At 47.2% G+C, this 23,507-nt stretch overlaps 1 protein-coding gene across 1 annotated transcript in view; it reads left to right on the forward strand.

The window, feature by feature from the left end:
* LOC120847345 (macrophage mannose receptor 1-like) overlaps nt 1-23,507 on the forward strand; it is a 138,503-nt gene that overhangs the window by 112,311 nt on the left and 2,685 nt on the right. The window contains exon 13 of the mRNA XM_040504049.2: nt 2,184-2,234. Coding sequence (XP_040359983.2) covers nt 2,184-2,234 — 51 coding nt within the window. The remainder of the gene's footprint in view (nt 1-2,183; nt 2,235-23,507) is intronic.

Here is a 23,507-nt window from a genome sequence, read left to right on the forward strand (position 1 = left end):
GGCGGCGGTGAGGTACAACAAGAAGCGGTGAGCGCGGAAATGGCGGCACCACTGCTGGGAGAAACAACCGGAGCGGTCGGTTTGGGAGGGACCCGATACTTGGAAGCCATCTATCCCCGTGCGAGTGAAGCGCACTCGGTGCGCCGAACATAATGTGGCCGCCGCGTCGGACAGAGTAATCACCAAAATGTTTCTTCCACCGTGACCAGAACACACCGATGAACACGGATGGGCACGTGGGAGGGTCGAGATGGCGTGCTGATTCACCAATTCTTTTAAGAAGTTTGGTCTGAAGGCCTTTTAAAGGGGTCCTGCAACAACTTTTTGACTGGTTTTTAATTTGCACCGATCCTGAGCGCACTGAACGTAGTAACTTAATGAAACTTTTCTTTTCTCAAATTTCGCTATATTTTAAAAAGTTATAGGCAAATTAGAATTACAAAAACAAGCAAAATATAACCTCCTTCATGACGTGGTAGGTCCTGGCTTGAGTAGCCGTGAACTAGAGGAGGGGTAGTGAGCTCATCGAGCGCTCACGGCTGCCGCACTCCGTGTCGACGGCTCGAGAGGGCGCCACTAAAGCACGTGTTGGATAAGCTGTATGAAGGAGGCGGCCAGGGCGGCTCGTATTGCATTTGCTGCACGATTAAAAACTAATTCGGCATAACACTTCATTGGCCACAAACGACAGCAAACACTATCAGTTCAGAACGGGAGTCACTTTGCGCTGCCAAACCACCAAATGGCAAAATCGCCAGCCAAGCCCGCGCCAAAAGCCTTCGGAACGCACGGAACCGGTCGGATTCTTGAGCCGGTGTACGACCGCAGCGCCGCCGCGTACATCAGAGAACTTTCTACGCCCGCCGTTCGTTGGCGCCTCATCCCACTAGCCCCTTCTAGTATGCGCTGTTTTTTCCGCCGCTTAATGGCAGGTATGTCGACGGTTCGTTTCTTGTTTCCGTACTTTATAAACTGCATTTGTTTCTTTTCTGGTCTAAAATACTGAACAAAAACTACTTTCATACATATTTGAAACGGTTCGCGGCACTTATAATTTGTATCTCGACTAAAAAAAAAAAAAAGATTTTAGCGGTTATGACCAGTAGTAAGCCCAGGACCAAAGACGTCACATATCGCGCGCTTTCGGCAACGCGGGTCGCCCTCGTAGGCGGAGAAGGTTTCCGCCTCGTCCGGTGCAAATATGACGCACTGATATTTAGTTACTCTCTCCGTGCCCGCTGGCTTGCCCGTACTTCAAGAGACGTGGAAACCGCAAAAAAGGTAGACGCTTAAATACGATTGCAGGGCCCTTTTAAGTGCCTCTAAAATGGTCGTTTCGTACCTCAATGTCACGGGTAAGGCATGCGCACCGGAGGTCTTTAAGAATAAACGAACATGCGCATGCCGAGAGCACGCGCAATGTCAGGATGGCGAGCTTATTTGCCAAACCTGTAAAGGCCTGTCTGTAGGCCCTTGAAATGATTTTGGAAACAAGCACAGTTGGATTTCGATTTAACGAAGTTACCGGGACCCGCTAATTATTTCGTTAAATCTATAGACCTTTCCAATGTTTACAAATCCACAGCTCAGCGTGCGATCTCCACAGCTCAGCACGCGCGTGTGCGTCGCTTCGGAAAGCGAGCAAATCACGCGCGATACGCACGAACACTGAAAATGAAACCGGCCAGCAGCCCTTTTCTGGAAAGGTCTATAGTATACCCCGGGCGAACCAGTGCACGCCAAGGGGCACGCTCGTAGTCGCGATCGCGAGCTCACTTCCTGACTTATTAAAAGAGTTCGTCGAGAAGTTTTTTTTATTCGTTTTTTTTTTGTTTGTGAAACAGGAGTATTTGTTTTTTAGAGCCTCTTTAAGTCCATGTGCTCTAACGCATCTTCAAATGCCACTCTGGAGCTCTAGAGAAAAAAAAAACTTTTTACGCGTCTTTTATTTTCTCTCATTTTTTTTTAGTTCGCCCTTTGTTTTGAAATATAATTCCCCTCTATCTTGTTTTCGTTTCGTTCATTCTGAAGTGTTATTATATGCATTATTTAGCGAATCAGTAAGGTTCAAACCATGAACCGTTTAGTACATACGCATTCTGCTTGCCTTTAAGTACTTTTCCGTATCTACTCAAAATTACTGCACGGCGGTAAAACAACTTACATTCTGTATTTTCTTCCAGACAGTACGCTTCGTGGCTCAAACCTGACAAATGCAACGAACATCATTACAAGCAAGTACACACTTACAATTAATCATTATTAATTATTGCTTTGATTTCCTGAGCAACGGGGGGGCAAGCTATTAATCAATAATACGCTTTATTTATCCCGACACGCTGCCGTTTGTGTATATATTCATGGTTGATTGAATGCACTTTTTTATGTTCAGAATATTCAGTGTTTTGCACACCGTGCACAATCAAGACTGAAGTACATGAAAAGTTTGTGTTTTTATTGAGCAGGGGAATGCCTGAATTTTTAAACATTTGAATGAATCAGATATGTATCTATTTTTTTAGTTTTCATACTAAAAGTTCGCACATACATGTATCTTGATTTAGCCCTTGTGGTTAAATATGTGGAAGTTTACTTGCAACCGCAGCATGATGAAGTTAAAAGTACTCCCATCTTTTCTGGGGGTTTCATTGAGAATTCCTCCTCTTTTTCTGTAGGCATCGCCGTCTCTCAGACTGTTGAAGAGTCAATTACAGCCTTTCGCCCGGTGTATTCCAACCGCTTGATAATTTTAAAGGCGTAGCATCTCAGCGGTTGTCCACAAACCATGTTTTGAATGCCATCCTGTTCTGTTGTTAACAGTACTGAAGCTCTAAGCTGGACACTAGAAAAGAACGTCGGCGAGACCGCCGACCGCCGCGATTGGCCAGCGCAAAGGTCTAGCTCGGCACTGGCCAACCGCGAAGGTCGGCGATATCGCCGATATTTTCGCCGAGTTTCCAAGTTGGTGCTCCTAATCAGACATGTACACTTCACTGACTAATTCGCTCAAAAGGCAACTAAGTATTCGTGACCAGTTGCTGAGATTCAAGGATTCAAAAGGAACGTGTAACTGCAGCTCAAAAGAAGCGAGTTACTGTCTCGTTACTCTGAATGCCTTGTTTTCCTGAAGTAGTAGCCACCTTTCAGTGTTTTCTATAGTTAATAATTTATCACTTTTAGCGCATATATGAACATAAAGAATTTCCACAACACCTATGCGCTGAGTGGAAGAACAACCTGGGGATTAGACTAGACTTAATGCGGTCACTAGTGTCTGCTTTGCATGTGCTATAGAAACCTAGACCTGACAGATAAACTTACTTTGGTATACTATAGCTGGTTTCTAGAAGAATGATCTCCTCGTACTTCAGCACAGCTAGGCTCTTAGGACGAACATTCAATCTTAGACTAAAAATGTGGCAATGAAGCCCTAAGGATGGTCATCACCGATGGCCAAAAACCCGCCGCGCACCCGGCATTTAGTTTGTTATATTTTGTAATGAAGTTGTGAGGGTCCTTTCTTGGGGATACTGCACTGAACCAGAATTCTGAAAGCCTAATTCTGAGCGAATTTCTCTGCAGAAAAGGCATCTCAAAGTGGTCGAAGTTTGTAATCGTGGTATGGGAGTGTGGAGATGAACTTTGCAAATACCGGGAATACGCTAGAGATGCCTTTCCTTTCTAGTTCGTTTTCAAATGAAATTTGAGAATGAACTAGTGTAAGCGACAGGTTAAGGACCTAGCGGAATATGCCCGTAAAAGGGCTTCATATCGCTCAAACAGCCAATCGCTTACCCTGATTCCCCTGACGTCAGGGCCTGACGAACTATCATTTTTCGAGATAACAGCAAGCCCGGATGGCGACGCGCCGACGAGGCCGACGACGCCGAGCTTTCCCAGGGATTCTTTAGCTCTATACCTACCCGGGTTTATGTCGCAATGCTGTGCCGGTATCAGCTTTTGCCTGTGATTGTTTCTGCGGGACGACGTGAGAGTCCCACCGTCGTGTCGCCGTCAGATTGATCAGTATGCCCGCTTCATCGGGCCGTTTGGTTAACGCCAAGATGCCAATGGACACGCTTCGTCAGCGCCGATGTCTATGCATCGTGAGTTTGCTGCTCAACCAAGACTCGTGTTGAGTCTTAAATCATAACGGCATGAGCGTGTTTTCGCGGTGGTTTTGGTGGGGCAACGTAAAAGGGCCTTGCACGCCGCGCTACGCTGCGTGTGATGATCGAGTAACACCACCGCCCGCTCCCTCGTCGGACTCGGTCTGCTTGTCTGCTGCCTTAATAAATAAAACCATGGCCTCTTCGAATCCACATTTAATAATTGATGAAACTTGGAGTCATTGTCAAGTTTTGTTCTTGCGAGTGATTTCACGTCACCCTCAATAACACGAGGCAGAAGATCTTCCGTTTCTTTTGTTAATAGTTGTGCATCGCCTCGTGACGATGAAGTTCCGCTTGATCAGCAGCGAGCTTTGCACCTTCTGCTCGCGTCTGAAACCAATGTTGCCGATGCAGCCATGTCGAGTAGCAGACGACCCACTGTTATCTCGAAAGGCGACCAGACGTTACCCCCGTGGGCGAGGCATACCCCTGGGTTTTTATTCCCTCAATACCTATAGATAAAAATAAGGATTCAACCATAGAGGTCGTGGGAATTCCCTTGCTTAACTTGTCTCGGAGAATGTCACAACGCACTGGTTCAGCAACACGCAGTCATTTATTCTGTTACAGTGGGCTAGAAATGATTGAATGGAGCGAGCCACAGGCTTCGCTCATGCTTTAAGTTGAAGCTCAGGATGTGGAAATTTGGCATGATGGCGCTGCGATCGAAGGGGCTTTGTTTTCCTGCATTTTTGGCGTAGCAACTTGCTTGAGTTGGCAATGGTGGGAGAGGAATTCGCCCCTTTTTGGCATGAATTTCGAGGCGAGGAATTAAATTTCTGCCACCCTGTCGGCCTCGAATTGCTGTAGGAAATAGTGCTTCACCACCCAGAGTATACATCTGGTACATCGGTCCTTTTCATGCAACGAGCTTAATTTAGAACCAGCAAACGAAACAAAGTATTTATGAAATGTTTTTAGCACAGACGGTGCTTTATTAGTCGATTTCTATGAAACATGCCTTTGGTTCCACCGCCACGCTCGACCGTTATCCTCAAGCGTTACGCTCGATCAATACATAGGTCAAGGTCAAATGTGCAATATTGTGAAGAATGACAAGTGATGAGGCGGCGAATAGCTGGAGAAACTAAACGTTTAATGGGGCGAACTTGTGCCTAAAACAAAATAGAGGAAGGTTAGCGTCGCAGGCATCGATGTCGGTGAAACAGCAGGATCTAGCGCTGGAGTGAGACTACAAGACTCCGGCTCCCGGCTCGTCACGCGGAGCCCCTTTTGTACACGCGTGAACTTCTCGAACTATCGGCGTGGAAGGTTCGGCGCGTAAGCAACAGTAATTTTGAATGCACCAGAACGCTACATTTATATAAATAACAATAGGTGCGGCCGCTCCCAGACATCGTACCTTGAACCTGGGCGCCAATCACGATAACCAATGAGCTACTGGCGCGCTGCCTAGTGCCAACTTGGCTAGCTGCTCGCGCGGCGTTACTTCCCCCCTTTTTAAAAGTGCATCGCCCGGGTGCAACACAAAGGAAAACAAAATAAAAACAAAACAAAAACAGTAAACTAAAGAATCAATTGGAACACATAAAGTCCACAGTCCTATCGACCGTAGAATCGCTTGAGTTGAACATTGTCAACTACCTCGGGTCGCAGTCGGCGTCGCGATCATATGTGCGTTTCGTGAAAAGCACCACCTCGTAGTTGAGATATCCCAGGCGTCGAAATATCTTGTATGGTCTCAAGGAGCACTTTAAAAACTTTTCGCTGAGGCCAAGACGTCGTATCGGTGTCCACACCCAGACCCAGTCTCCGGGCTGGAAGTGAACGTCCCAACGACGAAGGCTGTAGGGACCGGCGTCGACACGTTACGGCGCACAAAGCTTGGTGAAATCTTGAACGAAGCGCCTATAGTAGGCACAAAGACCCAGGAATCTTCCAACGCCCTTCTTTTCTGACGGCGGTAAAAATGCGGCTAGCGCGCGTTTCTTCTCGTTGTTCACGACGTGGCCTAAGAATTTCAGCTCGTCGTAGGCGAAACGGCATTTCGTCGGCTTGAGGGTGAGTCCAGCGATCCTGATCGCTTGTAGTACTGCTCGAAGGCAAAGCGACGTCGTCTAGGTAGACAAGACAGCTCTGCCATTCCAGTCCTGCTAGCACGGTGTCTATGAAACGTTGAAAGGTGGCGGGTACCGTACAGAGTTTAAAAGGCATCACTCTATGCTCATACAATCTGTCGGGCGTGACGAAGGCCGTCTTCTCACGGTCTCGACGGTCTCGCTTGTCGACTTCAATCTGCCGATAGCCGGTCTTCAGATCCATCGACGAAAAATATCGGGTGTGGCGCAGCCGGTCCAGGTTGTCGTCGACTCGGGGCAGCGGGTAGACGTCCTTCTTCGTTATGGTGTTTAGTCAACGATAGTCTACGCAGAACCTCAGAGTACCATCCTTCTTTACCAAGAGGACGGGTGACGCCCATCAACTACTTGAAGACTGGATGATGTCGTCATTGAGAATTCATTGTAATTGTTCTTAGGTAACGTTCCTTTTTTTTAAAGATGCTCGATACAGCGACTGGTGCCAGGGAGCGCGTCGTCGCCGGTAACAATGCGGTGCTTCGCTACCGTCGTTTGTCGCACCCTTGAGAAGGTGGAAAGACACTCAGTGAACTCGCTGAGGAGGTCAAATAGCGTCGTCGTTCTGTAGCAGGAAGCTTCGGATCGATGTCTAGTTCTGGGGGTGGCGACGATTCTTCTGAAAAAGGAGTGATAGCGGCTGATTCCTGAAGTTCCTCCATGTGGCCCACGGCGGTACCTTTAGTAAGGGGCTGTCAGAAGTTTTTAACCAGGATTGTGGCGCGTCCGTCTTGAAGATCTGTTGCATCCCTTGCGACTACGATTACTCCTTCTAGAAGCAACTGAACGCTGCCCTCAAGCAGAACTTCGATGCAGGCGCTTTATTGGTTCCGGCAGGTACAAAAACACTTGACCGCAGCGGCAGGTTTACATGGTCGACAAGGACACGAACCATGGATGACGTCATTTTTGTTTCCTCCGGTGGTGGGACAGGTCTTTGTACCTTCAACCTGTTTGCTCCCACATCGATGACAGCGCCGTACTCGCACAAGAAGTCCATTCTAAGGATAACGTCCCTGCACACTCCTGAAGAAGGGCGAACTTCACAGGACAGGATTCGCCACGAATCTCGACGCGAGCGGTGCATCTTCTTACCGGTGTGCTGAGGTGTCCTCCAGCGGTTCGTATCGGTGGGCCATCTTACGCTGTCATAAGCTTCTGAAGGTGGCGTGAGAGCTTTTTACTCAGAACCGAGTAGTCTGCTCCGGTGTCGCTAAGTGCCTTCACGTTGTGGCCGTCAGAACCTACGTTGAGGGTGTTCGGCACCGTCGCCGAAGCATTCTTCCGTGGCGTGTCGTCGTTAGAGTGGGAGCCCTCCGATGTTTGGGGAGGATCTTTACTTCGTCGGTGTACGGCAACTACACCTCCCGGGGTATCAGTGCCTAGTTTTCCCTGCGTGTTTACAATGTACCGCAAAGAGAAAACATGCAGTTTTGTCCCCTGCGCTACATTGTAAATATGCTAAACAAACTAGCGCAACAGCTCATTTTGATACAGTTTCTGTGCGTGGCATTGGGGACAAGCTTTGTCGGCGGGAACGGTGAAGTGTTGACTCAGGACGTCGCGGGAACGGCGAACAAAGGCCTTGGGGTGCACCCAGCGTCGGGGACGGCGATCGGCGCAGGTACACCTGGATGTCTCTCGGCCGCTCACCAAGGCGGGGCCGAGGGTCGTACGGCGCGAACCCTTGCAGGCCCATCTGGCGAAAGCTGCACCGTCTGTAGACGTGGCCGGCCTGTCCACAAGGGTATCAGATAGGACGTCGGTCGGCCGTTCGCCACACGTCGGTCTTCTGGGGTGCACGGGGCTTCTGGCGGGCGTATAGGACTTTGTCGTCACGGCGTCGGGCATACTGCTGCACTGGGGACTGACGGTGGTGGTGGTGGAAGTCGGGCCATTGCGGTCTACGACAGCGTTTGTTCCTCAGTGGCTGCCACGCTGTCTGAAGCGTTTGGTTTGAATGCTCGCTGTACTTCTTCCCGAATCACCTCGGCGATGGAGAGCGAGACCGGGAGTCCAGCAGTGTACCGTGGCTTTTTTAGCTCTTCCCGTACAACGTCGCGAATAATCTCCCGAATCCCAGGCAGGCTGGAGTTGTGGTCAAATCCCGATGGCGAGGGAGCAGCTATGCCGCGGTGCCGCTTGTAGTGGGTTGCCCTTGCAAGAATGGCACGCTCCATGTTCGTCACCTCGGTGACACATCCTTGAACAGTCTTCGGTGGGTTGCGTACAAGTCCACCGAATATGTCGTCCTGCACGCCACGCATCGGAATACGCAGCTTCTTTTCCTCGGTGGCCTGAGGATCGGCGCGAGAGCTCAGGCGCAGGACGTCTTACACGTTACGCGTGACGCTCCCATTGGGGCCCTGAGTCCTCAATCGCAGCAGGTATTCGGCCCTCTCTCTTCGGTGCTGACTGGCAAAGGTACGCGTCGGCACGTTCTTGCAGGGTCCCACGAAGTCAGGGAAGCTTTGTGATTTTTGAATCAGCGCCTTGCAGTACCTATAGTGAGAGATAGAGGTTCTGCAGGCGCTGTTCGTCAACCACCCGTTATGGCGGGCCACGCGATCGTACTGGTTGATCCAGTCTTCAATGTCCTCGCCGATCTCGTCGAGGAAGGGAGATAGGTGTCCGCTGGACGACGGGCGGGATCACGACGGGCGGGGTGGTCGTCTTCGGTATCTTCTTCTTCAGGTTCTTGGGCAAGAGACCGAATTCGGGGGGTTTACCTCTGGTACGGCAGCTTGTTAGTGCTTCGGCTTCCTCCTCGAAACGTATTCTTTCGCTGGAGAGCGGACTAGCACTGCGGGCCCTCGGAGGGGTACGCTTCATCGGTTGTACCCCGCACCTCCAAAAATGTCAAGAATGACAAATGACGAGGCGGCGAATAACTAGAGAAACTTAACGTTTAATAAGGTGAACTGGCCCCCAAAACAAAATAGAAGACGGTTAGCGTCGCAAGCGTCGATGTCGGTCAAACACCAGGATCGAGCGCTGGGGCGACACTGCAGCTCCGGTCGTCACGCTGAGCCCCTTTTGTACACGCGAGGGCCTCTAGAACTATCGACGTAGAAGGTTCGGCGCGTAGATGATTTAGACCTCGAAGAAGAAACAGAATTCTGGAATACACCAGTACGCGACATTTAAAGAAATGACAAAAAGGTGCAGCCACTCCCATCGAACCTCAGCCCTCTGTGTGGGAGATAATCACGATAACCACTGGGTCACGGGCGCGCTGCTTACTTGGTTAGTTGCGCACGCGGCAATATATACACTTGGGGGCAATATTGAATTTTATGATCTTGACGTCAGAGGTCACGTCAAAACACAACGTCACGACTACGTGACGTTCCGACGACGCAATTAAGTCATCGTCGACGACGACGTTACCCGACTCCAAGTTGCCGTCATAAGGACGTCATGACGTCGGTTCGCGTCGAGACGACGCTGTTACGCGACATAAAGTGGCCACTGTAACGCAGTCGTGACGTCGCGTTGAGGACGCGATGCCGTTACACGACATCAAGTCGCCGTCGTAACGCAGTCGTGATGTCGCGCTGCGTCGAGGACGACGTCGCCGTGTTCGTCGACGCCCCACGTTACTTCAAACTTCGCTTTAACGTCACGCGACGTAATCGTCACGTTAAGGTCGTCCTCCCGTCACGTGATGTCGTCGTCAACGTCGACGTTAGCGTAACGGGACAACGAAGTCACGACGAAGCCTTGACGCTGTGTAACATTGTCGCCTTCGCCAACATCAACGTCGACGCGCCGTCACGGCGATGTCTTGACGTCGTGTAACCTCGTCGTCACCGACGATGATGTCGATGTCGTGAAGTTGTCGGGACGTCGACGTGACGTCGATTTGCGTCATGTCGACAACGACGTCGACAACCTAACGCCAAGCATCTATCTGACTTAGCGTAGCCGGCAAGGACGCCGTCGTCTTGACGTCGCGTAACGTCGTTGTCTTCATCGTAAACGTCAACATTAAAATCAACGTCGTTGTCGAAGCGATATTACGTGAGGCCGCGGTGATATTATGTATTGATGTGACGCCTGACGTCTAGGTTGTATAAAAAATATAGCCCGGGGCTCTATTGTTTCTATGACCTTGACCTGTGTGCCGGTCGAGCGTGGCGTTGGAACGCAACGCTTTTTTTTTTTAAATTAAAAACGGCTGATCAAATACATTCTGTGCTAAAATCTATCTGCGCGTTTGGTAAAGAGTTTGTATTGTAGCGCTGGTTTACTCTTTGTTTATGAATATCCAAGCCACTTTGCTCGTAGCGCCCTGAAATAGTTTTTCTCACATGCGAAGCTTGAGAAATAGCTTTCCGGTGGTCTCACTCAATCCTTTCTGGTTTACTCTGATTCCATTCTCGTCCGCGCCGAGATCCCAAGAGCCCCCCCCCCCCCCCCCCCCCCCCCCCCTTGGTGGAAATGACCACTAAAGATTGGACATGTGGGCAACCCTTGGCCAACGCTTTCGATCCCGCCAGGTTGCCCATAAGACGTGAAGCTTAGGGAAAATCTTAATCAGAAAGGGTTCTGTTTTTGATTGCGCTCTCTGCCCAAAATTCCTGGGTTAAACTCTACTACCTTACAAAAGTTCACCTGAGCACTGCCTTTCATCTAGTTTAGACTGCAATAAAATGCGGAATTCTTCCACTCCAAGGATGGAAGATGATGCACCAAGAGGTTAACCAAACAAATCTCGTAGCGCTTGTTCTTTGAAGGCTGATTCAGAAGAAATGGATCAGTAACCGGTATTGGCAATTTTCAACACGTGTTTTGGAACCTACTCTCAAGGTCTTCGTCTTCAGGCCTGCAGCCTTCAGGCGCTGGGAAGCTCGCCTCGTCAGCTTTCTCACTCGAAAAGGCTGAGGAGCGCCCGCGCCACTACAGCTTTCTTCTAGTCTAGCCTCTAGGTGCCGTCAGTTTTGCATGGGGTCGCAAATATCTATTGAACTGTAGAGTTCAATGAAAATTGAGCCAGAGTGCGCTCACAACTGTTGCTATGTTTGGATACTTTGTGCACATTCTTTTTTTACTCTCTGCCTCACGCTTTTTTTTTTTTTTGTGAACGTCGCAAACGCAAGCTGGGGTGAGAACAAGGTTGGGTGACTTGTGACATTCCTGTCGAGAAGTAACTGAATACCGTTGGTCCTTACTTCATTCAAAAGTAACCAAAATACGTTATTCGTTTTTTTTTTTTTTTTTTTTTTTTTTTTTGGTAACAACTAGGTTGTGTTATCTTTCTTTGTCTTGGCCCGGATCGGAAGGTCGAAAGGAGACTACTCACATTGGTAAAAAAAAGATAAAAGTGAGATTTAATACTTAGTGCGAATTGGGGTGGCCACACAGGCTGAGTTCCGTTCTTCTGTCGCCACACAGGCTGAAGTTCCTTGTCGCCACACAGGCTGAGGTTTTCGTTTACCGTTGCCACACAGGCGTCTCGGCGCAGCGAGACGCACGCTGCGCCGTAGGTTGAGAGAGTCTGCTCTGCGGAGACCCCACCCGGTAACAGCCAGCTCCGCGTAACATGATACGTGGGAGCGGCCTCGGTGCTCGGTGCCTCGCTCGGACTTCGCACGAAAGTTCTTATACGCGTGCGCGTCGCCGGATACTAGCAATAAGGGGTCGCTTACTTGTGGGAAAAGTCTACAGTTGTTACATTGTTGCTAAAAATTGTAGCTAGAAACAACGCGTTGTGCACGAGTCTGGTACTGGTGTATTCTACCAAGACCAAACCAATTGTGAAGGAATGTGTATTAAAAAAAAAGTTACATTACAGCACACACTTCCATATCGTTGGTATTTTTAATCTTATTAGTCTCTTACGGTATTAATAGGCACCCTTGTGAGGACTTTATATATATATATATATATATATATATATAAAATTGATTAGTTGCAAACTCTGCCGATTTTTTTAGAGGTCAAAGTCGTCGAAGGGCCTTTGTGAGACAGGACTACGTCGCCAACTATTGAGACAACTAATTGCGTCATTTCGCTTCAACGCAGGTATGACTCAGGTGTACAGGACTAGGCGGCGAAGCATCGTGAGTGGTGAGAGAGAGGATCGTTTGCTAACATGCGCATGCGGCATACATATTGCGTATGCCTCCCTAATACTGATTTTGCATTGCACAGTCCGCATTCGAGAGAATGTAGTCATCATCTTTAAAACTTGCGGCTAAGAACGAGTCGTAATTTTCACCAAAGGTGGATCTAAACGCTTTTTATGATTTGCCGACATTTTTTTAATATTTACATACTACTTGCAGTTCTAAAATTAAAAATAATGGAGGTCATCGATCTGGCGGCCGTTTACATTGGGGGCACTAACCTCTCCGCATAACGGGTCAATGCTGCCAGTAGGTTGATATGGTCTAGGAACACTTTGTTTTGTTTTCCGGAATAAAAGTGGCATATAAGTTCTTATATCATATTATATGTTCGTGCATGTTTATTGGGAACATCAGTTTGCTTTTTACTACGGTTCTGAACGAATGAATTACTGGGAAGTACACGGTACAAATAAATATGCAGGGTATTTCTTTTTTGAGGTTTGAGAAAATTAAAAAAAAAAAAAAGCGTTAAAACGCGGTTTATGCAGTTGTGTTATGACAGGTGGGGCATAATATAGGAGATTAATCGTCACAATAAGTTGGTTAATTAACAAAAAATGGTTAATTAATTTTTTAATGAGCAAAGATAAACACGAGGTTCTAATGAAAAACTCACAGAGCGTCATCGAAAACATCTAAATCATTAATTAAAAAAAAAACAAAAAAAAAACTTGGTGCGCTAAAATTTTTACTCGTGCAACACGCGAAAAGGCCCCCGCGCGGAAGTTTTCGCCTTTTAGCATCCGAGTTTCGAACCGCTAGCCTTTCGCCTGTTTCACGAGTGGTAACTTTAAGGCACTACTGCGATTCTTGTGTGCTGAATATCTTTATGAGATTTGCTGATTTAGTGTCGTATGACGCTCAGCAAGTTTCTAATTAAAACCAATATTAATTAATACATTTTACCAACTAATTTTTATTCATAATTATTAGTTAAGTATAAGACTTATTTTGACAATTGGACAACCATATTATGCCCCCTAGCCGTAGAAGTTGCCTGTAGCAGGGTTGGGCAGCATCGCGATAGTATTGTAACGAAGAAAATAGTAGGTGTCTTCTTCTCCCCGGCGATGGACGATCCTGATGTTAACAAATACAACTGTTTATTTAAATGATCAGATATAAAATCTTTACAACGGATGCGATCAATTCGTCAGCAAATGTTGGGGGGAATTATCCTAACCTAAGGAAACTTTCCCTGCCGTCCTCCTTGACCACACACACCCTCAGCGGGGGCCCCGACCACAGCCAAACTCGACAAACACAGTTCCACACAAAGGCGGGCGAGCCGAACTCCTCCACAGTCGTAAGGCCCGCTTCAGACGGAGAAACTTCACCCAGCAACTTGACGTCGCAACACCAGCAACACGGGCCGTCCGCGTTCACACGCAGCAATCGAATTGCTACGACTTGCTATCATCATCATTCACTTTGAATTTTTTTGCAATATTTAGACACCCAGCTACGCGCTAAAAACGTGTTTTTATATGTTTCAACAGCGTTGAGAGTACTAAGTTATGTTTCTGAAAAGGTTTATTTTCAAAAACGTTTGATTTCAAACCAGAACCAAGTCTTTAGCTGTCATCATTACCACCGCGGAGGTGTCACGTGAAAATATCGTGTCCCTGATTGGCTGGTGCAGCTTCAAACGGCTCCGAGTTGTTCGACTTGCTCGTCCGTTTCGAGGCCGGACCCGATCTCAGCAATTCGTGTCGATCTAGGGAAAGCTAGGGAACAACCCACCAGCAACCCCAAAATTGCTGGAAAAGTTGCCCCGTCTGAAGCGGGCCTAAGGGGTACCAAGTTTGCGAGCCAGCGGTAGGACGGCCCCACAGCCGAAGGGGGGTCGGACGTGCAGGTTGGTTTCCAGAGGCAGGGAAGTGTCCAAGGCTTGGTATTCGGGGGCCAAGTCCCGCTCGGTGGCCGCTTATATTAGGTTCAGCAGCATTCTTGGGTCCTCCAGTTCACCAATCAAACAGTTTTGGAAGGACCAATCAAGAGGGGTTTTCTGAGCACCAATCAAAAGGCTCGAAGCCCAAAGCAAATACGAACATTCCGAAAACAAGCGCATATACGAGACAGAACATATTCGAAACGAAGCCCCCAAGAGCAGCCATAAACAATAGAAAGCACATTCGTAGACACAGATGTTATACATACGCAGAGCAAAACCACCTCCGAAGTAAAAATCCGAAATGCAAACATACACAAGACAAAACGTTTCAAACACGGGGTTCTATAAACTAAGTGTAGCGTTACAGCGTTCACGTTCGCCCCCATTTGGGGCCCCCCGACTACGGTGGAATCCAACAGCCGTCCCGTGCAGACGGAAAGAACTCTCGAAAAAGGCAAAAACATAAAGTGAAGCTAGACTAAATACTCGCGTGAGAAAAACTTTGCGACACCTTCCCATTACGGAAAAAGAGTGACCTCACTCTTAAAGTGCACACATAAAATTTTAAATCTCAATCACAAGGTCAGGGGGAGCACATTTTCTAAAACCTAAAACTGAATGTCTATCTGTCTCTCAAAGGAAAACCTTCTTCTGTTATAACGTAATATCGGAAACAATATGAGCCTGAACGCGCAAATGCTTGTCGCTGCGGAGTCGCGTTCACGCTCATATTGTTTCCGATAGTACATGACATCAGAAATACACAAGAACTTACATGTCATTAAGACAGAATACACAAAAGACTATCTGGAACAAGCTTCTTCTCTGGGTTATGCTTATTGCTGGTCGAAAACTTGTTGATCCGCAGTCCACCATATGTCGTCGCCTTAGAAAATTCTTCAAAATTCCAAATGGTAAATGAGATTTTTTCATAAGCAGTAGTCACTTCCATCGACGTTCAGAAAACACATTTTCCGGTGATAATTTCTTAGCAGATTGCATGAGAGGCCGTAGTTGTCGGAAGTCTGAATAATTATGTCACTTCTCGCGCCCTTGATAAACTCCAGCTATTATTTAGAAATCGGCCCTCTCTCTCGTGAAGCAAAACATCGGGGCGGTCCGCCGTAAGTACCTGACTGGACCGCATCCACCAACAAAATAACTCGCAGACAAGGAGCAGTATTCGAGAGCTCTCGCTGTTGCCATTGCCCAAAACAAAGCCGCTTATATTGGCTTGAAAATCGAACTCGTTACTTTGACGGTTCACAAGTCCCCCCATCCTTTCTCAAGTATACTCAACATCGGGGTAGTCCGCCGTATTGAACGTGACTGGACTTGTTACCACCGACAATGAGAGCCACCAGAGTAGGAGGAGAATTTGCGCAATTACCGAGCCCATCCAGAGAAACCGTGCAGTATTGAACATGGCTACGGCTTCTGTGGGATAGAGGCGCTATAAAACAAAAGGCAATGACAAGAACACGTAGTGGAGCTCAACTTCCTTTTCTATCTGCACGGCAAATACGTTCTTGAGTTTGACACTTTCTTCTATATATACAATAAGGACAACGCACCAGCGACAAAATAAAAGTTATTTTGAGTTGAGGAAGTTAGAACGAAGGCGAGATTTTCAAGCGACGACAGAGTTCGAAAGTTCCAGGTCGTATTAGTCGAAGAAGCAATCGATACCTTTTGCAGCGTTTTTGAAGCGAAAACGGTGCTTCACAAGGAACGGATGACAGTGTTGTAGTGGATGAACAGTTCTTTCTTGAATTGAAGGAGGAGTTTCTGGGAGAATACTGAGAGTTTCGGAAAGCAGAACACAGGCGAAAATTGTCAAAGTGAGAAGAGTGACGAGGGTATTCATAATGCCTTTACCCTGGGATGTCTCGGCGTCTCAGTTGTCACGGTGAGTCCGGACGCAGCGAGGAAGTTGTTCTTGAGTCTGGATCAGGGTCCTAGGGGGATCACGGTGACGTCTTGGCATTTTGTAGCTTGAGGCACGAGCCATTTGGCGATTCTAGCAATCGGTCGTACCCCGCACACTCCACCACTTTTGTCACAAAACAATGGGGCATTTTTTTTAGACTTCGCTTGATTAGTCCAAATAAAGATTTATTAAACAACTGACATAACGTTAAAGATTAGAAGACACACATCAGAAATTAGAATTAAGGGGGAAGTAATTCTATCTCTGGCGACTTCCCCTGCCGTCCACCTCGAGCAGATCTTTAGCGGGTGCACCGACCACAGCCAAACTGTACAAACAAGGATCCACACAAAGGCGGGCGAGCCGAACTCCTCCACAGCCGTAAAGGGCCCCAAGTTTGCGAGTTAGCGGGCGGAATACTCCACCGCCGAAGTGGGTCGGTCGTACAGGTTCGCCTCCAGAGGAAGGGAGATGTCCAAGGCTTGGTATCCGGGGGCCAAGTCCGGCTCGGTGGCCGCTTATATTGGGTTCAGCAGCATTCTTGGGTCCTCCAGTCCACCAATCAGAAAGTTTTGGAAGGACCAATCAAGAGGGGTTTTCTGAGCACTAATCAAAAGGCTCGGAGCCTAAAGCAATTACGAACATTCCAAAAACAAGCGCATATACGAGACAGAACATATTCGAAACGAAGCCCCCAAGAGCAGCCATAAACAATAGAAAGCACATTCGTAGACACAGATGTTATACATACGCAGAGGAAAACCACCTCCGAAGTAGGGATCCCAAATGCAAACATACACAAGACAAAACGTTTCCAACACGGGCTTCTTTAAACTAAGTGTAGCGTTACAGCGTGCACGTTCGCCCCCATTTGGGGTCCCCCGACTCCGGCGGAATCCAACAGCCGTCCCGTGTAGACGGAAAGAACTCTCGAAAGAGGAAAAAACATAAAGTGAAACTAGACTAAATACTCACGCGAGCAAAACTTCGCGACAGTATTTCAGAAATACATTTCGTATCTCTATTTCTGTATCGCAATACATTCTTTTTTCTCACAGTATCTATGTTCCTGTATCGAAATGCATTTGCAATATTTTTTTTTGTATCGCGATACAAACAGGATGAAATGTATTTCGTTACATTCCGTGAGAAATACTTCCCTGAAAAACAAAATGTAACCCTCTTTTTACTTCTGAGGGCACCAGGGTCAAGGAGATGCTGGGGCATTGTTACTGTGCTGACCAAGGTTCCTTCCGATTCTTCAAACTAGTTTTCTTTCCTGAAAAGTGTTGCGTCGTCACGGGCTCGAATTAGGTAGAGTGCACGGAGTGGAGTCGGAGCATCTTCTGCCGCAGGTGCCTCACTCCGTAGGTAGGGATTTCATGAGTCATTGTTTACTGGCATCCTCTGCTAACCGCTTCTCTTGCCTTAGCGGATACAGTACATCCAGCCGACGAAGCTGAGTCGCAGTCCGTTGCAGCACGAGACTGGCGGTGGTTGGCTTGAAAGAGTAGGATGACTCACGCAGTGAAGTTCAACATATCCGAATGCGTCTACGCCCGTCATATTGCACGGCTCAAGCGTACGTCATCAGTCGACGTGAACGTGACCCGCTGCTCTGGTGATCTAATACCCAGGAAGGAGGCCAGACGCAGCCTCGCCGTGCCGACTCCGGACTTCGTAGACCTGCAACTCGACTCGAGCGCGCTGTTTCTCGGAGAGCTCGCACCTGAGCTGCTTGAGCCGGCAATCTCGAATCGCAATCCACGAGGGTCTCTGTTCGGATGACGCTAGGCGAAACTTGAGGACTGCCATCCATGCGTCATAGCGTCGGCGGGTCGGCAGGAAAGACCGTCACAACAGCGATGCCAGCGCATCGTTTTTGCAACTGCAAGGTTTCAAAAACGATACGGTGGCTTCAGGATTCTTCAGGATAAAAACGATGTTTAGGAGGTCCACTTTTCTCAAAAATTACAAATGCAATTACCCGCACGATCTTCAACGAGGTCTCCTACAACAAAAGTACGCATTGCCCTTTCATACAGCAACGTGGGTAAAGTTTCATGTTCAAGGCCACACCTACAGGTATACCAGTAAATTCAACCGTAACGTCATGTGATTACTGTTGACAGGGGCATCCTTACTGGACAGGAGCGTGGTAACGTTTTGATGGGATTTAGGGTGACATAGAATTTATTTAGAGGTCGAAGTCTTTTCGCATCACTCGTCGGACAGAAAGGATGCCAGGAAAGGGACCGCGGTCAAGCGTTGATGGAACGCATTTTGAACTCATTGAAGACTCCTTTTCGTCCGGAACCACTAATCCCCTTGTATAGGGAGATCCCAGCTTACTCGATCTTCAAGGCGCAGTGCCAAGCCTGCGGCAAAGTAATTTCGGGGTCACTATAACTTTCACTTCAAACTTCAAGCGTAATCTTAGTTGGCGTCTAAATCAAATTTGAAAAATGTATTGCAGTATGAGTATTTCAGTATTTGTATTTCTGCGCTCCCTAAAATGTATTCCTGTATTTGTATTTCCAAATACTTTTTGCCTATTTTTACAGTGTATCCGATACGATACGTATCGGAGATACACTGTGCGATTTTACAGATATATTTGAGTATCAGCATTTTAGCTGTATTCCAGTATTTGTATTTCCAAATACATTTTTGAGTATTGCTGCCCAACCCTGGCCTATAGAAAACGTATTAGTTAAGCTTTCACACTTCCCCTTCCTTCAAAGAAGCTAAAGCCTAAACAATACATTAAATGTGTCCACACAGTCATGATTGAAGTACGAAATAAAAAAAAAAAAAAAAACAGTTAAGGGGCAACTGACAATCTAAGCATCGATATTTTGTATTGACGCAAACAAATGAAAAATGTCCCTATAAAACTTGAGTTTTATCCTAAGTTTTATAGTTTTATCCGCAGAGAAAAAATAAATATATTTTCAAAAAGCGAGATTTTAGACTCCGGCGCGAATGAGACACGTAAATGGCGAAAGGACGCACACTTTGGCTTGGTGGATGACTTCAAAACTAAAGTGTCGTTTAAATTGTTCTCTTTTCTCTAATTGATCATGACAATCACGGGTGCTGCCGTCTGCCGAACGGCCTTGCACTTGCACGTGCGCCTTCTCTACGTGCAAACGCCGCACTTTTTTGAAATTCTATTTTTTTTTTCCTTAGCACTGTTTTGCTTAGTGGACCTCAAATGTAGTTTTAATTGGGTGAAGAGCAAAATGACGCTTTGCAGATTTTGGTGAGCGACACGAGGGACCCAAATTTCTTAATCGCTCGACAATGGCCCTCTCGAAGTCCGAGAGGTTATCCGGCACAGAAAGCAACAACTTATCCGAGCTGTCGCCGACTTCCGAATCGTTCCCACACCTCTCAACGTTCTCGGCACCGCCACTGGGCGCCGCCATAATAGAAAGGAGAAACACCAGGAGGCGACCAATGTCTCGTCACTAACACTGCCGGGGTTTTAGTTTCTATATTTTAAAGCCATCAGTGTAATTCGTTTGTTAAAGTAGAAAAAAACACATATAAGAATGATAACATTATCAATCGGTACACATATGCAACTTGCGACGTCTTTAAATTTCTAAAAAATAACTTCGCCTTCTATGTTATAAAAAAAAGAGAAAAAACATGAGGAGGAGCAACGACGAGGCGGAGTTACACGCGGATTCATAACAAACTCTTTCGCACATCAAAAAATCTTCAACGCAAAAAGGAATTAAAAAAAAAATTGCCTTGAAATTTTTTGAGGGTTGTCAGTCACGCATTTTTGAACCGTCAGAGACAATAAAAAAGACATCGACGTTGGGGCTGTTGCGGCCCTTTAAGAATACAGATGTAGCAAACTCCTACTTTTTTATTTCACTTTGTTCTTCGAAGTTATATAAATGACACGAAATGTGTAACTCAACTGTTGTATTAATTGTTGCATCAAACATACAAGGAGATCAGAAGAGGGACCCTGCACGGTGACCACAGCACCTACAAAGATCGGTGCTGAAACTGGGATAAAGCCTCTCTCCTTCCTAACTGTCAGCATTCTGGGAGAAATATAACGTGCCCGGGCCTGGTTTTTTGGAGCCGCGTTGCGTGTTTCACGGATCGGAATGCTCATTTAGATGGAGGAGGCAGCAGCACCGACACTCCTCATTCCGGCTGCCCAACAGACCGTGTCAGGAGTCGGGCGAGGGCGACGTACAACGTGGCGCGGGACTTGGTTTACACTCAGTTTCAGCAGGCGAAGAGGGAACGCGTCGAGTCTAGGGTGCCTTCATGAGCGCACATGAAAGCTCCCTAGTCGAGTCCATTGCAGCGAAGGAGCAAAGCACGTGATAGTTCTCCGCAGGAAGAATGGGCACCGACTGTACGTGGTCACGTGCCTCGCTCGTGGTTGGCTCGACGGGGCCGTAGCTTTCGCCGTTTGCCAGCTTACGCTGAAACGGAGCGTACTGTGTGACGGGACGAGGCCGCTTCGGAGCGACCGGAATAGCAGAGGGTCGAAGCCTGCCCCTTGACTCGGACGTCCTCCGTTGTTTCCGGTGTCTCTTTCGTGGTACGCGCGGCAACTGGAAGCTTTTTCTGCAAACTCAAAAGTCACGAGCGAGATTTTTTTTTCTCAGGGGAGGTCTGGATTTTAGAGTTGGAACCTTGCTCTCCCGTGAAGTTACTTTCCCCGCCCCAATTGAGGTTACTTCGTCTTTTAAAGCAGGGGTCTTCAAACGCCGCCACGCGGAGTTCTTCCGGAAATAAATGAACTGCGTAAAGGACGAGGACAGAGGTAGAAACGAGTACGACACCTCTGTCCTCGTCCTTTACGCATTTCCTTTATTTCTAGAATCATGAACCAACTAGCCCGCCAAAAGGTGTTACTTGAGTTCTTCCGACCGACCAGTGGCTGACCGCGGTCCTCCCAGTAAGCCCGGCCCGTTTCCAGCAGAGCCAGAGACAGAGAAGAGTTTGGCCAAGAGGCGTGGCCCGCTTGACGGCTCGTCAGTCACGTCACTGGCACGTCACGCTAGCGTCGCGGGCACGCCCCACTCCGCCATTTTTGTTCTTACCCGCGCCGGACGACTACGCCCGTATCGCTGCTCTCGATAACTGCTAATGTATGGTCGTTTTGATTTCTGCTTTTGTCAGTGTTTAACGGCATTTAATCTCTGCGGTGTTTGAGGGGAGAGCCATATTTAATCAGTTCCACGGTACCCTTGTTTATTCTCCGCCCGTACGTCCAGTGATGCTTCCAGGTTCATAAAAAAAAACAACTGCTTACGCTCAGTCAGACTCTGCGCTTGGTGTGTCGCAAAATTTCCACTGGGATAAAACGCTCGTGGTTTGCAACTCTAGTTGGGACCATTCATATCTGTTGGTTTTGATGTCGGGGTACGACGATTTAAATTTCCGACGCAGTTGACAAGTTCCTGGCAGAATATTCGCATCAGCGAGTGCCGACGTGCGATCGCGCGTCAACGACGTGAGATATGTGAGGTGCACCCGCGTTCGCTACGAAATCTACGAAACGCGCTTTCACCGAAACTATGAGCGATTGTAAACTGAAATTTGAAAGGGAGCTATTCACCCGAGATGGTTATTTGCAACCGTGCTTCTGAGCAGAATTTCTTCGCGATATGCGCCAAATGACATGTGTAGTTTGGAGTTATATTTTTAAATGAGATGATCTCGTCATGCGTGCGTTTTTGTTCTGTCAAAAGAGGGCTTTCGGTAATGACAGACATTGTTGTATGCAACGTTTTGAGTGGCAGGCTACAATACAAATTTGTCGTGCTAGGCCCCTAGAGAACGCTAGTCTAATTTAGCTTGATCTGGAGACAAAAAAACAGGTTTTTTTATACATCAAATATCATTGATTTTAAACCGTCAAAACAAAACACACAAAGAATGTGCAAACACTGTTGGAATGACAGCCTGCTCCAATTTCTTCCAGCCATCTGAGCGATCTTGCTCAAACTGCGATTCTTCAAAATGAGACTAGAAAAAATATAATTCATTGTACCTAAAAACGGCCTATAATTAACATTTAAATGCACAGTTGCTTCATGTACATTAAATCCAGGACAACTTATAACGTTCAATTTATTTAGCAGTTACTTGTTTAAACAGGGCTGTCATAACCAGGGCCCCTTAGAAGTTGCAGCTAGTGAACATCGGAAATGCATATAATTAGAGTTAACTTTGCCGTTTTGTTTTGTTTGATTTATATTCCATGTGCTCGTATATCTTGATGCAACAAACGTCGTACCTTTAGTGATCCCACATACGTATTTTGATTGCAACGAACTATAATTATGTTTCGCTTTGCTTGAGTTAAGCCAAAGTTTGAACTGCATGTATGACCAGATCACTGCTATTGACAATTATTTATAAATTCGTACCGTGCGTGATCGCATCTGTAGAAAAATCCCCATTTACATGGGGAGTTTTGAAATAAATGAAAGCATTCTTAACCTCACAAAGTCGGTAACCTGCCGTCGGCGACCACTTATTTCTCGCGTTTTATTTTTATTAAACAAACTTTCCGTCGTTTTTTTTTTTTTTTATAAATAAACAACCGAAGGCCGTCACGGTTGCTGTTAGAGCACCGAACGGCACGGCAACAAATTATTTTCGTCTTGGAAGTAAAAATAAAAGCTCCGCAAATCAAAGAGCCGGTAAACCCCCAGGGTAGCCTACGCGCGCGTACACAAAAATGGTGGACAGGAGCGTGTCGTGTGCAGCGCGTTCGTCGTTGCCACGCGGTTGCTAGGGCCAACGTCAACGCCGGTGAGAGGAGTTAAGGGTCCGCCTGGGTTCACCGGGGACAATAGATGGCCAAACTATTTCCCTATCTATGGCTCTGGTTTCCAGCAAGCAGGCCCGCCTCTACCGGCGCAGAATAAAAGCGCGTGTGAAGAAACGGTGCAATGCGGTCCTATCGCCGTATTATTAATTGGTCATTGTCACTATACTAGCATCACCATTCTTAGTCTTCTTTGTCATAGCTGTGCAGCTACGTATGTTAAAATTTCTCTACGCTCTTACGCATATTGTGCTTAGGGTCCTGTGTCGTAAATGTATTGCATATTGTCAGCATCAGTTCAATCATTCTCATTAGTCCTCTGCCCCGTGTGAGTATTCCAAAGCCAGAGATGAACTCGGTGTGTTCGATCTTTGGTAGATTTTTTATTAGAGAAATTGGCCGTGCATCGTTATGAATAATGGATTTCTTGGCGTGCTTAGAGCCCGCAGAGTGAGTTATCG

The sequence above is a fragment of the Ixodes scapularis genome, unplaced genomic scaffold (genome assembly GCF_016920785.2).
Source record: "Ixodes scapularis isolate PalLabHiFi unplaced genomic scaffold, ASM1692078v2 PGA_scaffold0__279_contigs__length_252992795, whole genome shotgun sequence".
NCBI classification, from domain to species: domain Eukaryota; kingdom Metazoa; phylum Arthropoda; class Arachnida; order Ixodida; family Ixodidae; genus Ixodes; species Ixodes scapularis.